Source organism: Tauraco erythrolophus, chromosome 2, assembly GCF_009769465.1.
Source record: "Tauraco erythrolophus isolate bTauEry1 chromosome 2, bTauEry1.pri, whole genome shotgun sequence".
NCBI lineage: Eukaryota > Metazoa > Chordata > Aves > Musophagiformes > Musophagidae > Tauraco > Tauraco erythrolophus.
The window spans coordinates 84,824,150-84,847,048 of NC_141466.1; the positions used below are offsets into that span (position 1 = coordinate 84,824,150).

At 42.5% G+C, this 22,899-nt stretch overlaps 1 protein-coding gene across 2 annotated transcripts; it reads right to left on the reverse strand.

Annotated features, from left to right (window-relative positions):
* Positions 1–2,677: 2,677 nt before the first annotated feature.
* On the reverse strand, positions 2,678–22,702 carry ARV1 (ARV1 fatty acid homeostasis modulator). 2 transcript variants are annotated; one of them, XM_086627204.1, is made up of 5 exons: positions 22,579–22,702; positions 7,690–7,809; positions 6,237–6,390; positions 4,773–4,997; positions 2,678–4,299 (listed from the first exon to the last, which is right to left on the reverse strand). In XM_086627204.1, exons 1-5 carry the CDS (start codon positions 22,690–22,692, stop codon positions 4,193–4,195), a joined length of 720 nt encoding a protein of 239 aa, XP_086483330.1. In that variant the 5' UTR covers positions 22,693–22,702; the 3' UTR covers positions 2,678–4,192. The 2 variants fall into 2 exon arrangements, with proteins under 2 accessions (XP_086483330.1, XP_086483336.1); XM_086627210.1 differs by lacking the exon at positions 7,690–7,809.
* Between the last annotated feature and the right edge of the window lie 197 nt (positions 22,703–22,899).

Sequence of the window (22,899 nt, forward strand, 5' to 3'; positions counted from 1 at the left end):
AGCTTTGCTGTTGCACAGCTCTTCCTATTCACAGTGACTAATTCTATCTTTACAATTGGTAATTCTGCTTATAAAGTCTGTTTTCATGGATGAAGTGCAAACTACTGAAGTAATGACCTTATCAGTAACTTTTCTAGGGAAACCCATACACTTCACTGTTTGGAAGACATCCTCTACCATTTCATGTTATCACTTACACTATTACAAAAATGTCTACAACAAATAATATTCTTCCTTCCTGTTCATCCTTTAAAAACTTAGGAGTAGGATGCTCATATATTTGCCTAATTCTCGTATTCATCTATACTGCATCTTTCCTTACATATTAATTTTTATTGAGATTCTATCCACTTACTTTTTATAGTCTTCTCAACTCTTAATTGTGTATAAGTCTGCCTCACACCTACACTCTTTTAACCCTTCCTAGCTTATATTGTAATTCTCCAATTTTGTATAATTTCTAAATACTGGTTACCTGACGTATGGACCCAGTTAAAGTTCGCAGCTCCCACCGCGCAATCACTAAAACGTTGCTCAACCCAACTCTGAAATAACACCACTGGTCTGTTTAATACAACAGAATTCTGGAATTTGCTTCATAGGCCTACGTATTTCCTATAGTCCACAATATCCCTTTCGATTCCAAACAAAACTCAAAAGAGTTTCCATGGGTTCATTTGCAGGCTATTACATTTTTAACGCAAGTAAATCCTTCTCCACAAGTTAATGAAGTAATGAAAGATATATAGGAAGGGCAAGCTATTTGTCACACATCTTCCAGCACAGATGACTATTTCATTACAAAGAGTTTATGAAAGAAGAGCTCAAAAGACAAAAAGGAATAAAAGTGAGAGAGACATGACTGTTTTAAACAGGCAGGACCTTAAAATAGTCTAGGTTATCTCTGAAGCACCATATGGAACTCTTTTCCAAAAGCATCAAAAATGCACACACGCCTGCCCACACAGAGGGTATCCTCAAGTGCCCCCTAGACTTATGAAATATTAGTGTATTTGTCATGTTAGTTCTGGTAAATGAGTAGCCATAAAACCACACAAGGCAGAATGTCCTACATTACTAGACAATAATGATGCATTTGAAGACTGTAAATCTGTACAACATCTGTTTTCGTTCCACAGCTCTGTAGCTCTTAGATTTCTTCTCCATCCTCAAAGTTGCATAAGGACAGTGGTGGCTCCTGATAGGATTACAGAGTGTATAACTGATATGTTACTGGCATTTGTGACACAATAGACAAGCATTTCTTCTTTCAGAATGTTTTCGTGTCCATTCTATGTCTTCTGAATAAAACTCAGAAAACGTCCCAAAAATAATTTTTTAATTCAAAATAAACTTTAACAAAACTGCTCCCAAACAAAATTTATATACATTGTATTTACAGTTTTGCTGCTGAGTAGGTAATACTTACAGTACATGTAATGCAAAAACCTTCCCCTTGCATTAGTCACACTTAAATGTGCTTCACTCAGCCTTTAGACTGAAACCAGTGCTAGAGCAGACAAGGAAGAAATTTCTGAGAAAAAATCTTTTGTTTATAACCATGACACATAAGATTCATTATAAAAAAAAAAAAAAAGTAACCTAAGAGGAACAAACCAAAGCACTGTTGTTACATCATTAGAAAAACAAAATTAGCAGTAGAAAGAACATATGTTTCCTGAAGAGACATACAGAGTGGTCAGAAACACTATCAGCTGCGATGTTAAGGACGTCTTAAGATGAACAGAGCTGGGTGTAAGCCAGGTGACAGCTACAATACCAAACAGGGTCTGACCCAGTGGGCACCCGCATTTTCCTAGTCCATGTTCTTCTGTAAGCCTCTCTGCTGCAGCACAACTTCATCCTCTCTTAAACTCGAGGCAGAAGGTGAAGAAGGAAAATGAAAGTGGGCCAGACCAGCATCCCCTAAGCTTTTCTAAAAGATCTACTGCTCCTTCCCTTTGCACCTTCTCAACCTGCAGCCTCTGTTGCAACGCTGTGTGCTGGTGTTGTGGAAGGAAGATGAGTGCTACTCAAAGCACCTTTGGCCAACATACTGTTTTTAAAAAAGCTTTTGGGGGTGGAGTATCTCCCTGAATCTAATTATGTAAAGCAAAGCATGTTCCAAGTACTGTATTGCCAAAGCTGCTGCTCAGCCAGTGAGAAACTGCACACCTACACTCAATTGTCTGGCTACAGACACACACCAGCAGCAAGGTGGATCCCTGTTCTGGGTTGGGCCGGGAAAGGGTTAATTTTTTTTTTTTTTTTCTTCTTTTTCTTTTTTTTTTTTTCTTTTTCGTGGGAAGCTGAAAGGGACATGGTTCAGGCATCTGACCCAGCCTGGCCAATGGCTATTCTATACCATGTGGCGTCATGCTCAGGGTATATATTGGGGGAGCAGCCGGGGGAGGGGTTGGCTTCGGTGAGCGGGTGGTGCATCGCGTTTTGCGTGCAGTCGATTCATATTGTTTTCGCGTTTATACGTTCAGAGTTGTTTACCCTGGTTTTTTTTTTCCTTTTCCTGATATTGTTCTATTAAATCATCCTTATCCCAACCTACTGGTCTCGCCCCTCTCGTTCTGATTTTTCTCCTCCCATCCCGCCGGAGGGAGGAGTTGAGCGAGCGGCAGCGTGGTAGCTCAGCCGCCGGCTGAGCTAAACCATGACAATCCCTCATACACCTCCACAACTATGTGCTTGCTGGGGCAGTTGCAGAGTTAAACTGTCTGGTGTACTTAGCAGAGGTTGCAGTTTAGGGTGTTTTTTGCCTTCCCTAGTCATACCATCACATGCTCAGAAAGGTACCGAATTTAACACAAATGGCACACGAGTGGTGTCAGCCTCTGACCTCCTAAAACAGAATCAACAACCATTTGCTTTTCTGAACGGATAACTCACCATGGCATGGCAGCTGCATCAGACAAACATGTCTGATGTCTTCTGTGGTCATAATCTAGACTTACTCTAAACCTGTTCGGAATCAACTTGAAGATGTTGCAAAACGTTATTTGAGGCATTTTGCAAAACACAGATAGGAGGCAGCACCTGAGGAAAATGAAGAATGGAAGTAGTATCTGTAGACCATACAGCCTTCCAGAACTGAAGCAGGAGAATTAAATATTGGATAGAACATAATGGAAACTGGTCTGCACAAAAGAAGTAGTACGTTCATGTTCTAATTACTGACTTGTCAAGACTGCTTCTGCCAGTTCCTTTGTGCGCCAACTAGCCCTCTCTTTGCCTGCTGGGGAAAAAGGTGCAAAACTTCTATAAATGTCACTTCACTAATTTAGGCTTAAACACGTTTTAGTTTTTGTGGTTTGTTTTTTTTCTTAAACAAGTATTACTCTATTGCTGAGCAGCCTTATACTTCACTTTTTGCTTCCACTATATCTGCTGCCAGATAAGGGCTGCGTGCAGAGAATATTGCTTAATATTAAATGCAGAAGAAGTGGTATCCCAAACAACCTTATATAATGGGGATCATAGTCCTTCCAGTCTCTTTTCAGCTTTCATAACAAAGCAGCAGCATTTATGAGATCACATAAAATTTCAAGCCAGTTAAAACTATAGTTCCTAGAGATTACTCTAGAACTAGGTGTTTTATTATTGTGGATTGTTAACAGAAGCATTCCAGAGAATGCAACTTAGTCTTCCCACTGTAGTTTTATTCTGCAAGACTTGCCTTTTCTCTAATAATTTATTTGCACATGTTCACTTCTCTCTTTGAAAATCTGTTTTTGTGGAAATATCAATTTTGGCTTTTACATTTTTCTGCCAACTCTCTTCCTTCCTCTGAAGGGAACAATTCATCCTCCTCTTTCTGTCAAAATGCAGTGATCAGTAGCAGCGCTCGTTTCTTTTAGTGTACCTTTTTTGTTACAGCCATAGTTATGCAGCCAGATTTATAAAGCTATTAGGATAATGACACATTCATATTTTTAAGTGGGAAAATAAACAAGCTAAAGCTCAAGTTTTACGGCTCACCACATTAAACAGCCAAACTTCTGAAATTTCTCATTTTAACTCATCCTAAAACTGTCTACACTCACCACTAACACAAGTTTTTGTGTCACCTATCGCCTTCTTTATCACCATGAAAATAGTGTCTTTGGAGCCTGCTGGCAGAGATCATTCTTAGAAAATGATCATCATGTTGCTGATATTTCTTCAGACCCGGGCTGACGTTTCAAACACCCCATCCCATTTTCTGAAACAAGCAGACCACGCCATTTTCCAAAATTAATCCAAAGAAGATGGCCAACCAAGGGAGCATTCGGTTGAAGTTCAATGTAACTGCAAAAGAAAACAGAACAAATTTATCACTTACTTCTTTACTTAAGAAGATCACAGAAATCACGTGAGAATTAATATTAATTTATAGGTATAAGAAATCACACAAATCAGTTAAAAGTCTGCATTCCAAAGCCATGCATAAAAGTCACATGAAATTTTCATCTTCTAGACACACAAAGAATTCTACTTTATGTTTCAATGATCCATGATAAGTGGTCTCAAATTCTAACTGATGGATATAATACAGCAAATACAAAGAGATAGTGGTGAGATAAGATTTGCTGCTTCTTTTACTAATAAAGTGTTTTGTTTCATTCACTTTCTATTACAGTCTAAATAACACAGTTTTAAGCTAGAGTTATTTCAATCGCATATCTGATACCTATTAAAAATAATAATGAGTTCTACAATGGCTGTATTCTCTCACATGCATTCTATACAAACAATGTAGTAATAAAAAAGCAAAAACGTACCTCTAATTGCCTGAGAGTTTGATATCAAAACAAACACTTTTATAAACGCAAGGCATAAAGGCGTGTAGTCATGTTCCCAAATAACAGCTGGAATTAGTAAAAGCTTTCCATAGCTGGACAACAGCAGTGCTTTGAGAAGTAAAATGAAGTCAGACTTTGTTTTCAGCATCTCAGGTTTCACCCACCATAAGGTAATGAAAATGCCAACCAAAAATGAAGTTTGTTCTACGAGGAAATAAGAGGAGTTGGAAAGAGAGAATGACGTGTCAAAATCAAGTCCTTTTTCGGATGAATTTCAATCAAATTACATGTACCAAATGCAACTGAGCCACTGCTATTTAAAAGACATACACAAATATTAACGTCTTCTATCTCCTATATTCATTTTACTAGGCAAATATTACTATTACTCAAACTAATTTGGTATCACGACATTCAAAATAATTCTATCACAGAATTCTATCTGTAGGATTGTCATACTTGTAATTTCTGACACCATATAGCACAGCAAGTTTAGCGTTAAGAACCTCTTTTTTCTTTTTAACAAAAAGAGGGGTTTTTTTAGCTGTCTGTTAGCCTGTAAAACAAAATCAATACGTGTCATTTTTGAAAAGGTCACGAGCAATGAACCCTTTCCATCCAGCATGAGAAAGAACAGTAAGGTGAAAGTATCATTGAGCTATCAGACTTTTTTTGACAGCGCGTCCCTGTGTAACACTGGAATTAATGCAGATGTCAAAGCAACTCTCATGACAACTTAATAGATGATTTACTACTGAAAAATGAGTTCCAACATTTTTACTGACATGTTATGAAAGTCTACTTAGAGCAACTGTAGACAATAAACGACTGAAGTTAAACTCTGAACGTCTAAGGGAAATACTAGTTTTAGCCTGTGGGCTTGATTTAAATGCTATCACCAGAAAAAGTATGAGAATAAAAGTATTAACCAAAAAAAAAAAAATCAAACTCACAGCACAGAAGTATTTACTTTTTACCAGTGATGACACTGCTTTGTATTTTTGTGTATTCATTAAAAAAACCCCAACAAAACAGATACAGCTTTTCCCAATATTGCTTAGTTCTGTAAGGATCATCCTTAATGTTGTATGGTCTTAATGAATAATAAATCTCTAAGTCAACATGAAATGGAATAAGGCTGAGCTCAACATTGGTCTTCAAACTATGTAAATGGATTCAGATGAAGATTTCTGAATATTGCCACTTTTCAGTGTTTTGATATCTAATGCTGATCATGTTAGTCTGAAGTGTAATCAGGATCAAAATACGCATTTGCCTTAAATGAAGGCAAATTAGAGAGTATGTGTATAATCATTTAACCATACTGGGTTGGACATGACATCCATTCTGTATTAATTTTTGCAATACAGGCTTGTTGAAAGACTCATGAAGTTATCCAATGCTTAAAGAGTAGATAGTTACATTACTAATCCTTGGTCTTACCTAAAGAAGCTATACCAAACATTCTATAAAAATCCCATTCCTTGGCATATCTGATTAAGTCATCAGGATCCGTATTTTGGCTTGAATCCTGTAGTTGCAACCACCTGAGATAAGCTTCACAGAGCAAACAAAATATGCAGAGCTTCCCATGAATCTGGTAAAAGAAAGAATAATAAAAGCACTAGTATTAAATCAGCATAAATTAAAGCATTAGTATGAAACTGGTACTTAAAACACATTTCAACATCTCTACACAAATAAGCTCTGTAGGTTTATTATTTTTGTTTACAAATATAAGCAAATTACATCTGCTGAGCCACTAGTTCAGCACATCATCCTTTTAACAGCAATTAACATGATAGGCAAATTAGAGGGTGTAGAAAACTGCATGAACAGCTCCATACAGAAGAAGGTACATGATTGTGGTTTCTAAAGTCTGCTCTATACTTTTTTAAAATTGGGAAGTCTGTTTCAGTTAGGAATACAAAACCAAAACTGTAGCTACTAGAATTATATTATCAAAAATCTCAGTTTAAGGGCAACTACCATTCAGTGAACTGGTTTAAATAGCCTTGTTTCTCTTTCTCCCTGGGACAATCTCCATTACAAGAAACCAGTAGTGTAGTTATACCAAAAACATTTCTTAGGTCAGGTTAGGGTGAGGCACCAAAAATAAATGGAGCAATATCACCAAACAAAACCTGAGAACATCCTCTGAAGTGACTGCAGAAATGATGTCGTGAGGGCCTACAGTTAGTATGATTGCATATTAAACAGTCTGTAAGCCAGTATGTATGCAGGCTGAATTCTGATTTTATACAGATTTAAATAAACCAATACAATTTCTGTGCATGGATTATACTTTTTCCATTAGTGACTAGTTATGTCAATTGTGCATACGTGCAAGGCTAAGTCAGTTTAAAACTCAACACAGTTTATCTGAATAGATGAAATTTCCACAGATGGAATAATTCTTCCAGAAGCCTCATGGAAAACATCATTACTGGTCTCCAGAAGCACTGAATTCATTAAAAATGTTTAGTCAGATTCATGCTTGAAAGACGAGGTGAGTGTATTTTATACTACACTGCTTAATGCTGGACTGGCCAAGAGGTATCAACATGAACACAGCACACACTTATGCTTGGATTGTTTGCTCTGGATTAGCTTCCCTCTCCTGGGAAATCAATCCTTAAAGTAAAAATATGCAATTCTGTCAAAAATGCTACACCTCTACGCTCCAGCCTGGCCAGGCACAACTAAGTTGACTACGTTACTGTGCATCAAAAATAGTTTGTGTGAAAGCCACTATCTTTCACTATAGTTTTGAGGACATGGTTAACTACTCAGGAGGAAACTCATGAGAAACACAGTAGGTTTAACTGGCATAGTATTGTTAATACATTACGCTATACCACTATAACTTGTTTCAAAAAGAACTGTAGCAACTTACATTTATCTTTGTATTGAAAAGAATGTGCCTGTATGCTTGTGCTTTACATAAAATAGCATTAATCAAGATGATAACAGGATCATACTCAATATATTTGTCCACAGGTTTCTGGCAGGACTTCTGAAAGCCAAAAAATAACAAGAATTAGGGAAAAAAAAAAAAAAAGAAAGAAAGTGTTTATTAGATGTTCCTCCACACTTAGCAGAATTGCATAAATTCAAAGCAGCTATTCAATTCTTATTAGTTCTTCCTTAATATAATCTTAATTTTCAATAGGTTTTTAATCCATCCAGAAAAATTGCTTCCCTCTCTTGACACTACAATTGACACATGGATTTCCCTTACAAAATATAAAATAAATTATCAATTTTTATAGGCTTCAGATTAACACAGATGATAAACTATGCAAGGATGCACTTAGTTATCATTGTGTCCTATACAGACAAAAAACCCAAACTGCCTTTCCAATTCTGAAGAAATGCACCAGTATCTTGTTAAAGGTTATCTGACCATGGCCTGTCTACTGGGTATTTGAGTATTTTTTTCGGCATTTTCTAGAAAGAAAATTAGTTTATTTTATCACTTCCTTCTTTTAAAAGAGACGCTTTACCCGCCTATGCTACTTTTTTCCTCCTTTCAAGAAAAAAAGTAAATGTTTTTCCTGTTGCATTGGTCTTCCGTACTGGTAAGTAGTCCAGATATTTCAATTCGTTTTCCATTACTGAACAAACAGCAATATATTTAGCATACTGATACTGTAGTTTTCACACGCGGATACAGCCAAAGAGTTGGAAGTTGCTACTGAATGGTGGTAAGACACCAGACCACGACTTCTCAAATACATCTGCTGGCTCGAGCAGTTATCTCACCTAGACCACTGGCAACCGCTTGTCATCAACTCCCTTCAGATTTATTGACTTAACTGCATGGGTGGTCACTCCTTGGCTTGCGATAAAGGAGAAGGGCTAACAAAAGGCTACTATACTAACTGCAAGGAGGACAGTTAAATAACAGTCTTACAAAAGGCTCATCTAGCAGATTTGAGAGGGAAATAACTTCTAGCAGAGAGCTGAGGAGCAGCAGAAGTTGATCACAGCAACCACTTTGGCTCAAACAAGAGCCCTTGCAGAAGGGGACTCACCTGCAGGTCAGCTTGCTCCGGCTGCCCACCCTCCAGTGCAGCTACTTGTTTTCTCCAACCTGTCCTCAGCTACTCCTGCTCCCCCATGCTCAGAGTACAACAGTCCTAGAAATGATCTCTGTTTCCATTTTAGTGAGTGCACCACAGCACTAAAGTGCACTGCCAGAAGAGAAATCTATGCACACAGCTTTCTGACATTCCATGACAGTGAAAAACGTAGCATTAGACAACATACGCCTACAGACAAACTCCCAGGAAAGATCAGAAAGTTTTCTTGACATTTATAGGGATTCCTTGTGTCCAAAGTTAACTTTGCCTCGCTATTTACCATTTACCAGAACTATTAATGGAAAAACTGAGAATGCAAAATTTCACTAGTAAACTAAAAGTCCAAGATCCATATCAAGAAAAACATCCAAACAAATGCATAAGTTGAACAGAGTGTCTAAGGAATGCTTCTACCACTAATCAGTGTTTCTTAGTTCAGCTAAAGAAAAAAACACAGCAAACTCATTTGGCTTAGAAAAGAAAATATGGTGTATGACAGTACACAAGTTAGAAGTAACGCATTAAAAAATTGACTCAATTAACCAACAGTTTGATAGATCTAAAATTAAAGTGAGAGAGATGAAAGAAAGGACATCATTAACAGAAGACCACAGCTACAGCCTTTAATAGAGTGAAAAAGAAATTGCAACTATGATTAAAGGCAGTGTCCTGCTTCATTGCTTTCTACAGGGAAATCATGAACAGATATTCTTATAGGTGGCGATTTACATATGTCAAATCTCTGGGTTGATGTAGCACAGGAAAAAGTTAATTTTTTTTATAGGCTTATTTACACCAGCACCAGCCAAGCACAAACAAAAAATTATTCTTGAATGCAGTAAGTGTCATAAAGGTTAGATGAATGATACCCTACATACCGCAGGATTTATTATGCTCTCAAATTTTCCTACAACAGAACATTTTTTGACCAGGGTCAAAAATCTTTGAGAAGAGTAAAGAATGATCTTTTCAAGTGGAAGGTCCCAACCAAACACCCATTAAAAAATGTGCAGTTAAGAGGTACTGAAAAATTTTCATTGACAGCTGACATAAATTTTAGATAATTAAAATGTATCAGACCAACCCTCCAGGCAAAACCAATGATACAGAAATTCTGCTGCAGTTATATAAAAAGACCGCTACAAATGAATTCACAAATAGTGGTGTTACCCATAAAAATCAGTCTTCCGCTCCACAGCTTCTCGCAGCCACAATCAAATCTTATGCAGCATGAGAATGATCTTTCATCCACTATTTCAGCATACCACCACCAAACATTTAAGAATCCTATTTCTCTTGTGATCTTATAGCAGCTTTCCAGTACTTAAAGGGGGCCTACAGGAAAGCTGGAGAGGGACTTTTTACAAGGGTGTGTAGTGATAGGACAAGGGGCAACGGATTTAAACTGAAAGGGGGCAGATTTAGGTTAGATATAAGAAAGAAATTCTTTACATTGAGGCTGGTGAGGTACTGGTACAGGTTGCCCAGAGAAGCTGTGGATGCCCCATCCCTGGAGGTGTTCAAGGCCAGGTTGGATGAGGCTTTGGGCAACCTGGTGTAGTGGGGGATTTCCCTGCCCATGGCAGGGGGGTTGGAACTAGATGATCTTTGAGGTCCCTTCCAACCCTAACCATTCTATGATTCTATGATTCTACTTCAGTAGGAAAAGAAAATCTGCTGTATCACAAAAAGGCAGCCATCTTCAAGGACTTTTCACACACAGACACACACTCATGTCTGCCTGTCTTCTAGAGCTAGAGGAGAGCCCTCTTCTTAACACACTTTATTTCCGTTTGAGTCTCAACTGTATGAAGGGAAAGTCCTTCGTGCCTATCCAGCCAGTGACCTAGCCAGTGCGACCTCATTCAGGGACTTGAATGAGTCCATGAATACAAACCACTTTACTGCAAAAGACTGGTGTGTGAGCAGCCATAGACTAATAGGACAAAAAGAAGTTGACACTTGCTATACCATGAGAACATTACAGAATATTTTAATAGACCCTTTAGGATGAAATTTTCTCCATAGCTGTTGGTGGTTTTTTTTTGTTATTTTTTTCCAGCTGTACTACTAAAACATATCATTAACTTTAAATGCCTAGGAAGGAAACTTGCGACTAGAGCCTGACTTCCACAAAATCAAGGCAAGCAAGGGTTAATGCAGTTTAAGGACACATAGGTTTAACTAGATAGCTTTATCTAGTTAAAGGGATGTTACTTTACAGACGTCGAAGATCACTAACACTTTCAGAGAAGACCAGTACGGGCAGCTCAGCTATAGAGAACTGCTTGCGTGCATACTTTTAAGATTTTGGTCAGGCAGTTTAGCGTGAACGAAAACACTGCTGCTCATGTCTCATTTCCGATTGCAGTTCTGCACAGCTGTAGTCAATGCCCCATTGAGGAAGGCACATCTTTAACAAAATGAAGCTTTTTCCATCTTCTTCAGGTTTTCGCAAAGAAACGTCTCCGTTATCATAACCAGTTCTAAAATGACAGAAAGAAGTAAAAGGATTTCTCTGTCTTTTTAACCAGTTGGAGGTTGGAACCAGACGATCTTTGAGGTCCCTTCCAACCCTAACCATTCTATGATTCACCCTCAGCAAGTTCGCCGATGACACGCTGGAAGGGAGGGATGCCATCCAGAGGGACCTCGACAGGCTGGAGAGGTGGGCCTGTGTCAACCTCATGAAGTTCAACCAGGCCAAATGCAAGGTCCTACATCTGGGTCGTGGCAATCCCAGGCACAAATACAGACTGGGTGGTGAATGGATCGAGAGCAGCCCTGAGGAGAAGGACTTGGGAGTACTGGTGGATGAGAAGCTCAATATGAGCCGGCAATGTGCTCTTGCGGCCCAGAAGGCCAACCGCATCCTGGGCTGCATCCAAAGAAGCATGGCCAGCAGGTCGAGAGAGGTGATTCTCCCCCTCTACTCTGCCCTTGTGAGACCTCACCTGGAGTACTGCGTCCAGTTCTGGAGCCCCCAACATAAGAAGGACATGGACCAGTTGGAGAGGGTCCAGAGGAGGTCCACGAAGATGATAAGAGGGCTGGAGCACCTTTCCTATGAGGACAGGCTGAAAGAGTTGGGGCTGTTCAGCCTGGAGAAGAGGAGGCTCCGGGGTGACCTTATAGCGGTCTTCCAGTACCTCAAGGGGGCCTACAAGAAAGATGGGGAGAGGCTGTTCAGGAGGGCCTGTTGTGATAGGACAAGGAGTAATGGTTTTAAAATAGAGGGAGGCAGATTCAGATTGGATATTAGGAAAAAATTTTTTACCATGAGAGTTGTAGAACACTGGAACAGGTTGCCCAGAGAGGTGGTGGATGCTCCATCCCTGGAGACGTTCAAGGCCAGGTTGGACGAGGCCCTGAGCAACCTGATCTAGTTGGAGATATCCCTGTTCCTTGCAGGGGGGTTGGACTAGATGACCTTTGAAGGTCCCTTCCAGCCCTAACCATTCTATGATTCCTTAAACATGTAACTGATATCAGAAACAGGAAGTAACTGGTATCTTGCCTTGAAAAAATAGACCTTACTTTGATTAAAAGGTACTTTCAGATTATGTTGCAGAAGGGAAACGTCAAGCTTGACACATAAATTCTGTTTACACATCTTCTTCTAAATTGGTAAATTTAAGGAAAATATAAATGTTTGGTACTGACACATGGAAGTCCCATAGCTGCTGTGCTCTTCTGAAAAGGGTGTTGAGTGCATTTCAATATTCTAATGAATTTAAATGAATATTAGTTTAGGAATTGTTTGACTAGTCAAATATTTAGGAATATTTGACATACTGATTTTGGAATATTTGACTGTGCTTGTTGGTTGTTTCAAAAAAAAAAAGCTTCCATTTTCATAACTTAGAAATTTGCTCAGTTATCTAAAGAAAAAAAAGAGCAAAGGCACCTTTAAGAAAAAAAGAAATCTTCAAAAGCTAGTACAACCACATTCTTCACAGTGTATGTATCAGATTCTTCCTGATCAAAGCAATCCAAAACAGTTAAGAAATTAACATGTTTCAACACCTCGGTTGTATTAAATAAAGCATAAGAAGTACTGAACTGTTAACTTTGACTGTATGTTTATCAACCTTTTGTAAAACACTACTCAAAAGATATACCTCTTCTTTGTTCATCAAAGACACTCAGCTGCGAACACAGTTCACAAGCGTACGCCAAATACAATATAGTGTACAAATATTTGAGGAAAAACCCACTGTCACTGAAGGGCAAAGTTCCTAAGGTATACGAACATGACTATTTTAGAGTGCTCTCTCCGACATTGTCCTGGTTTTCGCTGGGACAGGGATAGCTCTTCTTTTTAGCAGCTAGAAGAGCTCTGTGTTTTGGTTTTACTGAGAGGCTCGCTCTGAGAAGAATGCTGATGGCAAGCTGATGTTTGTGGTTGAAAGTGAAACTCCAAGGACTTTTCAGTGTGCCGTGTTCTGGCCGGAGTCCAGAAGTATGGCGGGAAAAGCGGGGAGCATAGCCGGGACAAGGGGGCCACAATTCCCGTTGCAATTTGTGGTGGAACTTAAGATTGAGGGCCAAACTGGCCAATTAGTATTCCCTATCATGCAGCGTCATGCCCAGTATAAAGGTGAGGGACAGCCGGAAGGAAAGGCTTTTTGCGCTTTCGCTCTATTGTCTTTTTTTCCTCTCTCTCCCAGTACTCCCACTCTCACAGTACTATCTCCCTCTCCCCCCCCTCTCTATTTCAGGGCCTCGTGTTCATCTGGGATTGCAGCTTCGGGACAAGACGGGCTTCGCATACGAGGGGGTGGTGAGCATCTACACTGTGTATTAAATCATCTGTATTAAATTGTTCTTACCTCAACCCACGGGTTTCCCGTTTATCCTCTAATTCTCTCCCTCATCCCTGGGGCTGGGGGAGGGTGAGTGAGCGACTGTGTAGGGTTTGGTTGCCAGAGCGGCCTAACCCATGACAGACATTAAAACATAACTGAATTTTTAAGTAAAGTAAAATGGGGGGGAAAAATGTTCTTGAAGAGAAAAGCATAGGACACTATAGAAAATATTAACATACATTGAACAACCAGGCTTCATCCTGAACTAAAAATAACATGAAAACCACACCAAGAATATGTTTGCAAATCTCTGGATATAAGAAACACTAGTGAAACAGTCTTATTTTAGTATTCCTTTCTCCAGGGTTCGGAGTTTGGCAAAATTAAGCTACAATTTTTCGCTGGACTACATATACAGCAAATTTTAACAACATTTACATAACTCCAACATGAACATAGGTTTGTTTACATAGGTTCACAGGGCAAACTAACACGGACTCATCATCTTGTGAGAATGCCCTTAATCCCAGTTGCAGCCTTAAACAATGTCATGGTTTGATGTGGAGGGGGGGGTGGTTCTGGTGGCAGGAGAGGGATTTTGCTCCCTGCGACCTCCCCGGTTTTGGATCCGGGTTAGGCTTAGTTCTGGCCACCAGATCAGACTGCCATCCCCCTCGGGGTTGAGCCAATAGGGCGCCTCTGCGAATTGCCCTATTTAAGTCAGGACAAGGGAACCGGAAAAGGTGCTTCGCCCAGGATCGAGCAGAGAAGGGAGGAGGGCACTGCCCCCGCTCCCTGGCTCCCGGCCGGGCGGCTGCCTGCGTCGGGCCGGCGCCGCCCACGGAGAATGGCGGCGGCGGAGCCAGCTGGGGAACTCGGGGGCACCCCACTCCCAGGGTGCCCACTGGGCTGAGTTCACCTGGAGAGGACTGAGATCTGAGAGAAACAGCTGCATCGACAGCAGGTCAGTGAGGATGGAGCGGGAGGAGGTGTGCCGGAGCCGAGTTTCCCCTGCGGCTGATGGTGAGATAGCAGGCTGCCCCCCTGCAACCAGGACGGCCTCGGTGGAGCAGCGACCCACTCGCAGCCCGTGGGGAGAAGATGCCTGAGCCCGAGGATGGTCGTGTTGGGGGCAGCCGCGGCGGCAGGAGCCAGAGCGCACGGCCCGGCGTTTTTTATACCTGGGGTGACTGTGCCATTTTTTTTGAGGAGGGCACTGCCCCCGCTCCCTGGCTCCCGGCCGGGCGGCTGCCTGCGTCGGGCCGGCGCCGCCCACGGAGAATGGCGGCGGCGGAGCCAGCTGGGGAACTCGGGGGCACCCCACTCCCAGGGTGCCCACTGGGCTGAGTTCACCTGGAGAGGACTGAGATCTGAGAGAAACAGCTGCATCGACAGCAGGTCAGTGAGGATGGAGCGGGAGGAGGTGTGCCGGAGCCGAGTTTCCCCTGCGGCTGATGGTGAGATAGCAGGCTGCCCCCCTGCAACCAGGACGGCCTCGGTGGAGCAGCGACCCACTCGCAGCCCGTGGGGAGAAGATGCCTGAGCCCGAGGATGGTCGTGTTGGGGGCACGGCAAGGCAGAGAGGCATCTGGAGTCTTCGTGACGACCCACGCCGGAGCGAGTGGCTGCAGCTCCCTAAGTACCCGAGACTGTGGTATAGCCCACACCGGAGCAATCTGTGGGGAAGGATTGTTTCCAGTGGGCTGGACTCACGTTGGAGAAATTTGTGGATTTTTTCCTCGTGGGTAGGGGATCCATTGGAGCAGGGGAAAAGGGTGTAAGGACTCCTTCTCCTTTAAGAAAGAAGCAGCAGTAACAGCACGGAATGAACTGACCTGCACTCCCCCAGTCCCTGCCCCCTGTGCTGCTGGGGGGAGGAGGTAGAGCCGGGAGGAAAAGGAAGGTGGGGGGGGGAAGGTGTCGGTTTTAAGATCTGGTTTTGTTTCTTTCTGTCCTCTCAAGTAATCGGTTTTTATTTCCCTTTGTCCTTCTAAGTAATCATTAATAAACTGTTTTGCTTTGAGAAAAGCGCTGCCTGTTTTGCCCAGGACCATGGTTGGTGGGTGCTCCCTCTGTTCTTGCCTCAACCCTCAGTCCTTTTGTTTTTTTTCTCTCCTCTCTACTTTATTGGAGAAGGAGAGACTGTGTGAGTTTTAGTTGCTGGATCAGCCTAAAACCACGACAGTCCTTTTGGCGCCCAACGTGGGGCTCGAGGAATTTGAGATAAGAATAGTGACTGGGAGAGGTAACGGGCAAAACATGGACTTCACAGTGCTGAAAAACAGAAGGACCTTGGGAAACTTTGGTTGTTGTGACTGGTGAAGGGACAAGGGGTGGATTGTTTGTAAAATGTGTGTTCTTCTTCTTCTTCGATGTTGTTGTTGATACTGTGTTCTTTTTCTGTAACTCTGTGTTCTCTTTCTGTAACTAAAGTTGTGCCTAAATATGGAATTCGCAGAGGCGAGGGGTGGAATGTCATGGTTTGATGTGGAGGGGGGGGTGGTTCTGGTGGCAGGAGAGGGATTTTGCTCCCTGCGACCTCCCCGGTTTTGGATCCGGGTTAGGCTTAGTTCTGGCCACCAGATCAGACTGCCATCCCCCTCGGGGTTGAGCCAATAGGGCGCCTCTGCGAATTGCCCTATTTAAGTCAGGACAAGGGAACCGGAAAAGGTGCTTCGCCCAGGATCGAGCAGAGAAGGGAGGAGGGCACTGCCCCCGCTCCCTGGCTCCCGGCCGGGCGGCTGCCTGCGTCGGGCCGGCGCCGCCCACGGAGAATGGCGGCGGCGGAGCCAGCTGGGGAACTCGGGGGCACCCCACTCCCAGGGTGCCCACTGGGCTGAGTTCACCTGGAGAGGACTGAGATCTGAGAGAAACAGCTGCATCGACAGCAGGTCAGTGAGGATGGAGCGGGAGGAGGTGTGCCGGAGCCGAGTTTCCCCTGCGGCTGATGGTGAGATAGCAGGCTGCCCCCCTGCAACCAGGACGGCCTCGGTGGAGCAGCGACCCACTCGCAGCCCGTGGGGAGAAGATGCCTGAGCCCGAGGATGGTCGTGTTGGGGGCACGGCAAGGCAGAGAGGCATCTGGAGTCTTCGTGACGACCCACGCCGGAGCGAGTGGCTGCAGCTCCCTAAGTACCCGAGACTGTGGTATAGCCCACACCGGAGCAATCTGTGGGGAAGGATTGTTTCCAGTGGGCTGGACTCACGTTGGAGAAATTTGTGGATTTTTTCCTCGTGGGTAGGGGATCCATTGGAGCAGGGGAAAAGGGTGTAAGGACTCCTTCTCCTTTAAGAAAGAAGCAGCAGTAACAGCACGGAATGAACTGACCTGCACTCCCCCAGTCCCTGCCCCCTGTGCTGCTGGGGGGAGGAGGTAGAGCCGGGAGGAAAAGGAAGGTGGGGGGGGGAAGGTGTCGGTTTTAAGATCTGGTTTTGTTTCTTTCTGTCCTCTCAAGTAATCGGTTTTTATTTCCCTTTGTCCTTCTAAGTAATCATTAATAAACTGTTTTGCTTTGAGAAAAGCGCTGCCTGTTTTGCCCAGGACCATGGTTGGTGGGTGCTCCCTCTGTTCTTGCCTCAACCCTCAGTCCTTTTGTTTTTTTTCTCTCCTCTCTACTTTATTGGAGAAGGAGAGACTGTGTGAGTTTTAGTTGCTGGATCAGCCTAAAACCACGACAAACAATAAAATGTAATTAGCTCTGCTGCTCTCAGGAATGGATTATTAATTAGAGATGCAGCTGAGTGTCATAGTAAGCTGAAAAACAAAACAGCCCTGTTCCAGATGCATTCCATTTCAGAAAACTGAAAATAAAAATAATGTTTTATAATTTCTTCTATCTGATATGTTTTCCAGTAGTGGGTTGGTCTGTAGATTGAGTTATGTAAGTAAGAAAAATAATGTACTTTATTTTCCAAGATGACCTTTGTCCTCTTGACAGAATCTTTACCTTACCACATAAATGCTTTGCATCCAAAGCCTTTAGTCTCTTTGCCTTGCTGCAGTAAAAGAGCTTTTCAATTATTTTTTAATTGCAGAAAAGCTAAATGAAGCGTGCACTGCTCAGGCAATTTGGATTTCTTATTACAAAACACAAGGGAGGATCCTAACTGAGCTCTACATATTGTAATGAATAATTTCTTTCCTTTTGTTAGGGTCTGGAATGATTAACATTTTATTTTTAAATACAACAAAATACATGTAATTTAAAACCAAATTTTTTTAAAATTACATGTTTTTCCTTCTATTTTTGAGTAAGTCAAGTTTGCTAATCTCCTTTTACATTCATTGCACTTTGACTGCAGAATTTATTCCAGGTTAGCCAAATGTGGTTTTTTTCCATATAGCATTAATACTATAGTGGCAATGTTACTTGAACAGTATTCTTTGTAACTGTTGTTAATGGTTGGTTCATGATATAGTTAGTGAAGATACACTGTACTACTTACAGATCATTTAAGTTTTAAGGCTCTCAAAATAATTAACGCAAATCTCCTCTATAAAGAGCCACCTAGGGTTACTTTTACCATCGCATCTGGTTCGGAACAGGGATAATGTCAGCACGTTCACAGCAGACCCATGAGTTGCAAAGCGACCACTAGAAGTCACCGTTGTTGGTGACAATCTTAACACGCCTGCACCCACCCCCCCACGCCCTGCCACCCCACAGTTACCACAACGAAGAAAAAAACACATTGAACAGGTCTCCCTGAGAAGTGAATTTCCTCAGAATATTATTATCCATTTTTAAGTACCTTTAAATTCTTTTTAAGGAGCAATAATCCACCTGACTCTTGCAATGGCATTTCCATAGCAAAATATATGCAGGATGAGAAAAAGGTTCCTTCACTAAATGTGAATCTCAAGCAAGAAGGAACGTACAATTCCAGAGGTCTGGGCTAGGCTTCTGCTGAAACTGGCCTTGATTAAACAAAACAGATTAAAAAAAAAAGTTGCAGAGCTTGAAGAATTTGGGGCACCTTGCAGGAGCCACCTTGCACAGCTCTTAACAAAAGACCTTTCCATCCTGAGTTTCATGGTACTGAATGAACTTCTACGTTTGATAGACGAAAGTTCCTTTAGCATCTTCAGTATCCGTTGCAAATTCATTTCCAGAGTGGATATTGACACTTGTGAGGTCTTTAATGCTTGTCCACATTAACATTAAAATGTGGACCTCAAAGAAACTTTTAATTATCTTAAGAGCAACAACAAAAGCTGAAGGAACTAAACTGAAGCAGCACCATGAATATTAGGCTGAATTTCCAAAACTGTACTCCAATATTGTGGACTGGAAACAGATGTTCTCTTCAACAGATTGATAACAGAATACAAAATCATGGTATTTTGCTTAGGGATTAAAATTTAGATCTTTCACCTGAAAATCAGGCCCAGATCAGGTTAAACATATCCTAAAAATAATTGTAGGACTACAAAGAAGATGCTGTTGGGAGAACTTAGCTTCTTCAACCTCAAGATGATGTTCTGAAAGGTGCTGAATGACAGAAACATCCTGCAAACGGCAAAAACCTTCTAGATGCAGATTTATTAGTTTATCAAGAATAACTTTAAACTAGGATGGGGTAAGTCTGTAGGTCAGTATAAAACTGTGATGGTCTTGGCAATGTTCTGCTTGTTCGTAATTTTCTGGGGCCAAAATAAGGAAAGAAACCCTTTAATGTTACATATCATATGGAACAAATGTTGGGTTGTTTGTTGTTTGTTTTTGTTTCCTTATTGTGTCAGTATTTTCATGTACTACTTGGAATGAAACACAAGTATGCTAAAGTTTTTTAACAAAAAACTTATCTAGACAATGTCCATCACCCTCACTTTGAGTATCACTATACAATCTTTCTATGTTATTTTTACTTTTTCTCCCTTAAGCTACAATGGAGTAGAGTACTCAATGCTCTAATTCCACACACAGATGAAAACTGTTCTCAGGCTGAGTGATTACACCTCCTAATCTCACCTCAGACCTCCAATTTTTCTTAAATACCTTCAGCTTTTCTTAAGTTTTTAGAAGCCTACGCTCCAAGTTTTATAAATATCTGATATAAATGATGTTTCACACTGGGAAGTGAGATCTTCGTATTTTCTAAAGTGGAGAAAACTTCTAAGCTGTGATTATTTTCAGGTTAAGATGATTCGTAACTCTGACAAACTCAGCATAACACTGCTCGGGAAAGTTTGACAAGGGTGTCAAACGACATTCTGTGCTTGACTAGTTTTTGTTGTCAGTAGCCCAATGCTGACTGACTTTTTAGGTCTCTGGCATACAGGCACAGCATCGCCTGTTGGAGCAGCATGCCTGGAGAGGGTTAGTGCAGTGACAAAACCATTCTTCAAGATTAAAAGGAAAAAGTAAACCAAGAATTGCCCTCTTAGAAAGCAGGAGCTCTTGGTAGCTGGAAACGACAGCAATGCTTTCCTGCAATACGCAGATAAAGCTGAATTCAGATCAGTTCCATTGAAAGAATCTTTTGATCTTGGCAGTCTTCTAACATTCTCATTTCCACTTTATAAACTGTGAGTTAACATGTTTCTTACTAACGTGCTCCGTATGGCCTGTTGTGTATATGGACTGCTCCTACTCTCAGCATTTCACGGGCAGCCAGAAATGGAGAAAAAGGCTTAGAGGTGATATGACACGCACCATGTAAGACCCGCTAGGACCAAGACAAACTGAACCCTGACAACCCACAACATAGACAGAGGAAAGAAGCTGATAGAAGTAAGTGAAAAATGGTACTGATCTGGCCCTGCATAAAGAAAGGTGGACACAATTCCAATTTGCCAGGAACATGTGATTCTTTGCTCTTTCTTTTACTCTGTTCTTTACTCTATTTTTTGTAATAGTTTGGCATTTGTGATGAACAACGGCAACTGGGACGTAAGTCTTTGATTCCACATGAGACGCCACAGTTCCAGAAGACCAGGATCTTCAGTCCTCAAATGGTTAAATGCTGAGAGGAATGAGTGACATCTCCTGGCTCCCAGTTCACCTTAGAGATTATCATAGCCAAATGAATAACCATAATTGATGACCTGGGTTTACAAGATGTGCTAAATCTTATGTGATATGGCTGCAGGCATAAGCTTTATATTTGCCCTTTTGTATTCAACTTGTCCTTGATTTCAAAGATGAGTTTGAAGCTCCACATGAAAGAGCTCCAAAGAAAACCATTTACATTTTTATCATGTACCAATGACAAATTTTGACTACATGATTTGACAACCAACGATCTGACTTGTTTATATCCACTACTATCACGACACATTGTACTAATGCAAAAAAGCAACTAAAAATCAATTTTTCCTCCCAGTGTACATGTCAAAAGCCAGCAGAAATCAATCTCTATTAGTCATTTAGCTAAGAAAACTGCTGATCTCCTCCATTTTTTAAATGTCTGCAGAGATTTTTCAGTACATTTTCAGTTGGTTTATGCTCTACAGCTACCAGCCATTTTAACTGACTGCTGGGCTGGGAAAAGAGAAGGATGCGAATCAGCTCTTTCTACTATCATCAGTAATTTGGATGCATGTTGTTTTCACAGCCTCTTGTTGATAAAAGAAGCTGAGATCTAACATGTATGTTTTTCAGCTTGAGCTAACCACTATTTCCCCAAATACAAACTGGCCACAGACCTCTGTGATCTGGTTGCCTACTACTTCTATTTTTGATCTAAGAAATGTTTGAATAACTCAAAGTTATAAAGCCACAAAGCAATTAATCACAGGTTTCATACAAAGCTTTCTAGTCATCTGTTACATGTATAGCTTCATGGTTAGTAAATTAACCCGTCTTCTATCATCATTCTCAAAATGCCAAGGGCTACAAAACTGGTGGAAACAACCACAAAAGAAGTTTGAATGATACACAACTAATCCCTGACAAAATACTCAACAATTGATTCAAGCACAAGGTTTCCCAATTTTACAAGGAGCAGACAGGATGTTGCGAAATACAATCACAGATAAAATCAATGGCTTAGTCAAGATGTATTTGCAGATCTCTCCATTTCAAAATTCTTATTTTGTCCCCACACTGAGTGCTAAGTGATCCATTTTTTTACGCATTACACAAAAAAAAAAAGTCAAAATTAACCACTGGAGACAAGTCTCCATAAATCCTATCAAAAATTGAAAACAGTAATTTAGAAACAGTTGAAAATACTGCTTAAAAGGTAAATGTATTTTTGCTGCGGCTGTGAAATCTCCAAGAAAATGTAGGAGACGCTAAAAGAGAAAAAAGTTATTTTAACACTATGACAACACTATGGGAAAAAAACGAACGCTGCAAGGCAGAGTGGGAAAGGAGAGCAGCAAAGAGCCTAGCATACGCTGGTACCGTTTTGGAAAGTACAACCACTGCAGCTGGATAAGTAGCACAGAAGTTCTGGCGCGTACACGGAATAATCGTCAGTCAATGCCGGACATTTAAGTCCGGCTGTTTCCCAGCTGCACCGAAGCCGTCTAACCACGGAGCCACGCTCGGGTCCGCCTCTCCGCGGGTAAAAGACACGGAGGCCCGCCGCAGCGCCCCTGGACACTGCTGCCATGCAGGTGCCCTCGAGGAACCGGCGGAAGCGGCGGCGGGAAGCACGGCAAACGGAAAACCTACGCCCAGATCCAGGGAAAACGGCTGACCCGCGGGCGCCAGAGCCGCGCCCCGTGGGCCGGGGCCCGAGCGCGGCAGCAGCGGGAGCTTCCCCCGCGCGGGCCGTGCCAAGGGGCGCGGCGGGACCGGGGCGGGCGCGCGCGAACGCCGCCACGTGCCGCCGCCGCCGGCTGACGTCGAAGCCTCCCACTCGCACCCCACCCCACCCCTCCCCTCCGGCCTCCCTCGCCCGCTGCCCGCCCGCCTCGCCGCCGCCGCCGCCTCGACTCACGCAGATGGAGATGCGGAGCACCCCGCGCTGGTAGTCCCGGAACAGCTCCGCCGCCTCCCCGTTGCACTCGATGCAGCGGTAGGCGCCTAGCGCCGCCATAGCACGCGAACGCATGCCTCGGCCTGTCAGCACTTCCAGCCGCCTCTCTTCCGCGTTCGGGGGCGGGGCCGGGCCGGGCTCGCGCCGCGGTGCATTCCGGGAGCTGTAGTTTTCTGCCGCCGCCGCCGGCCGGGCCGCGCCAGCGGGAAACTGCGTGTCCCGGGGGGCAGCGCGGCGGCGCCCGCCTCCCCGCTGGTCCCGTGGGAGGGGCGGTGGCGGCGC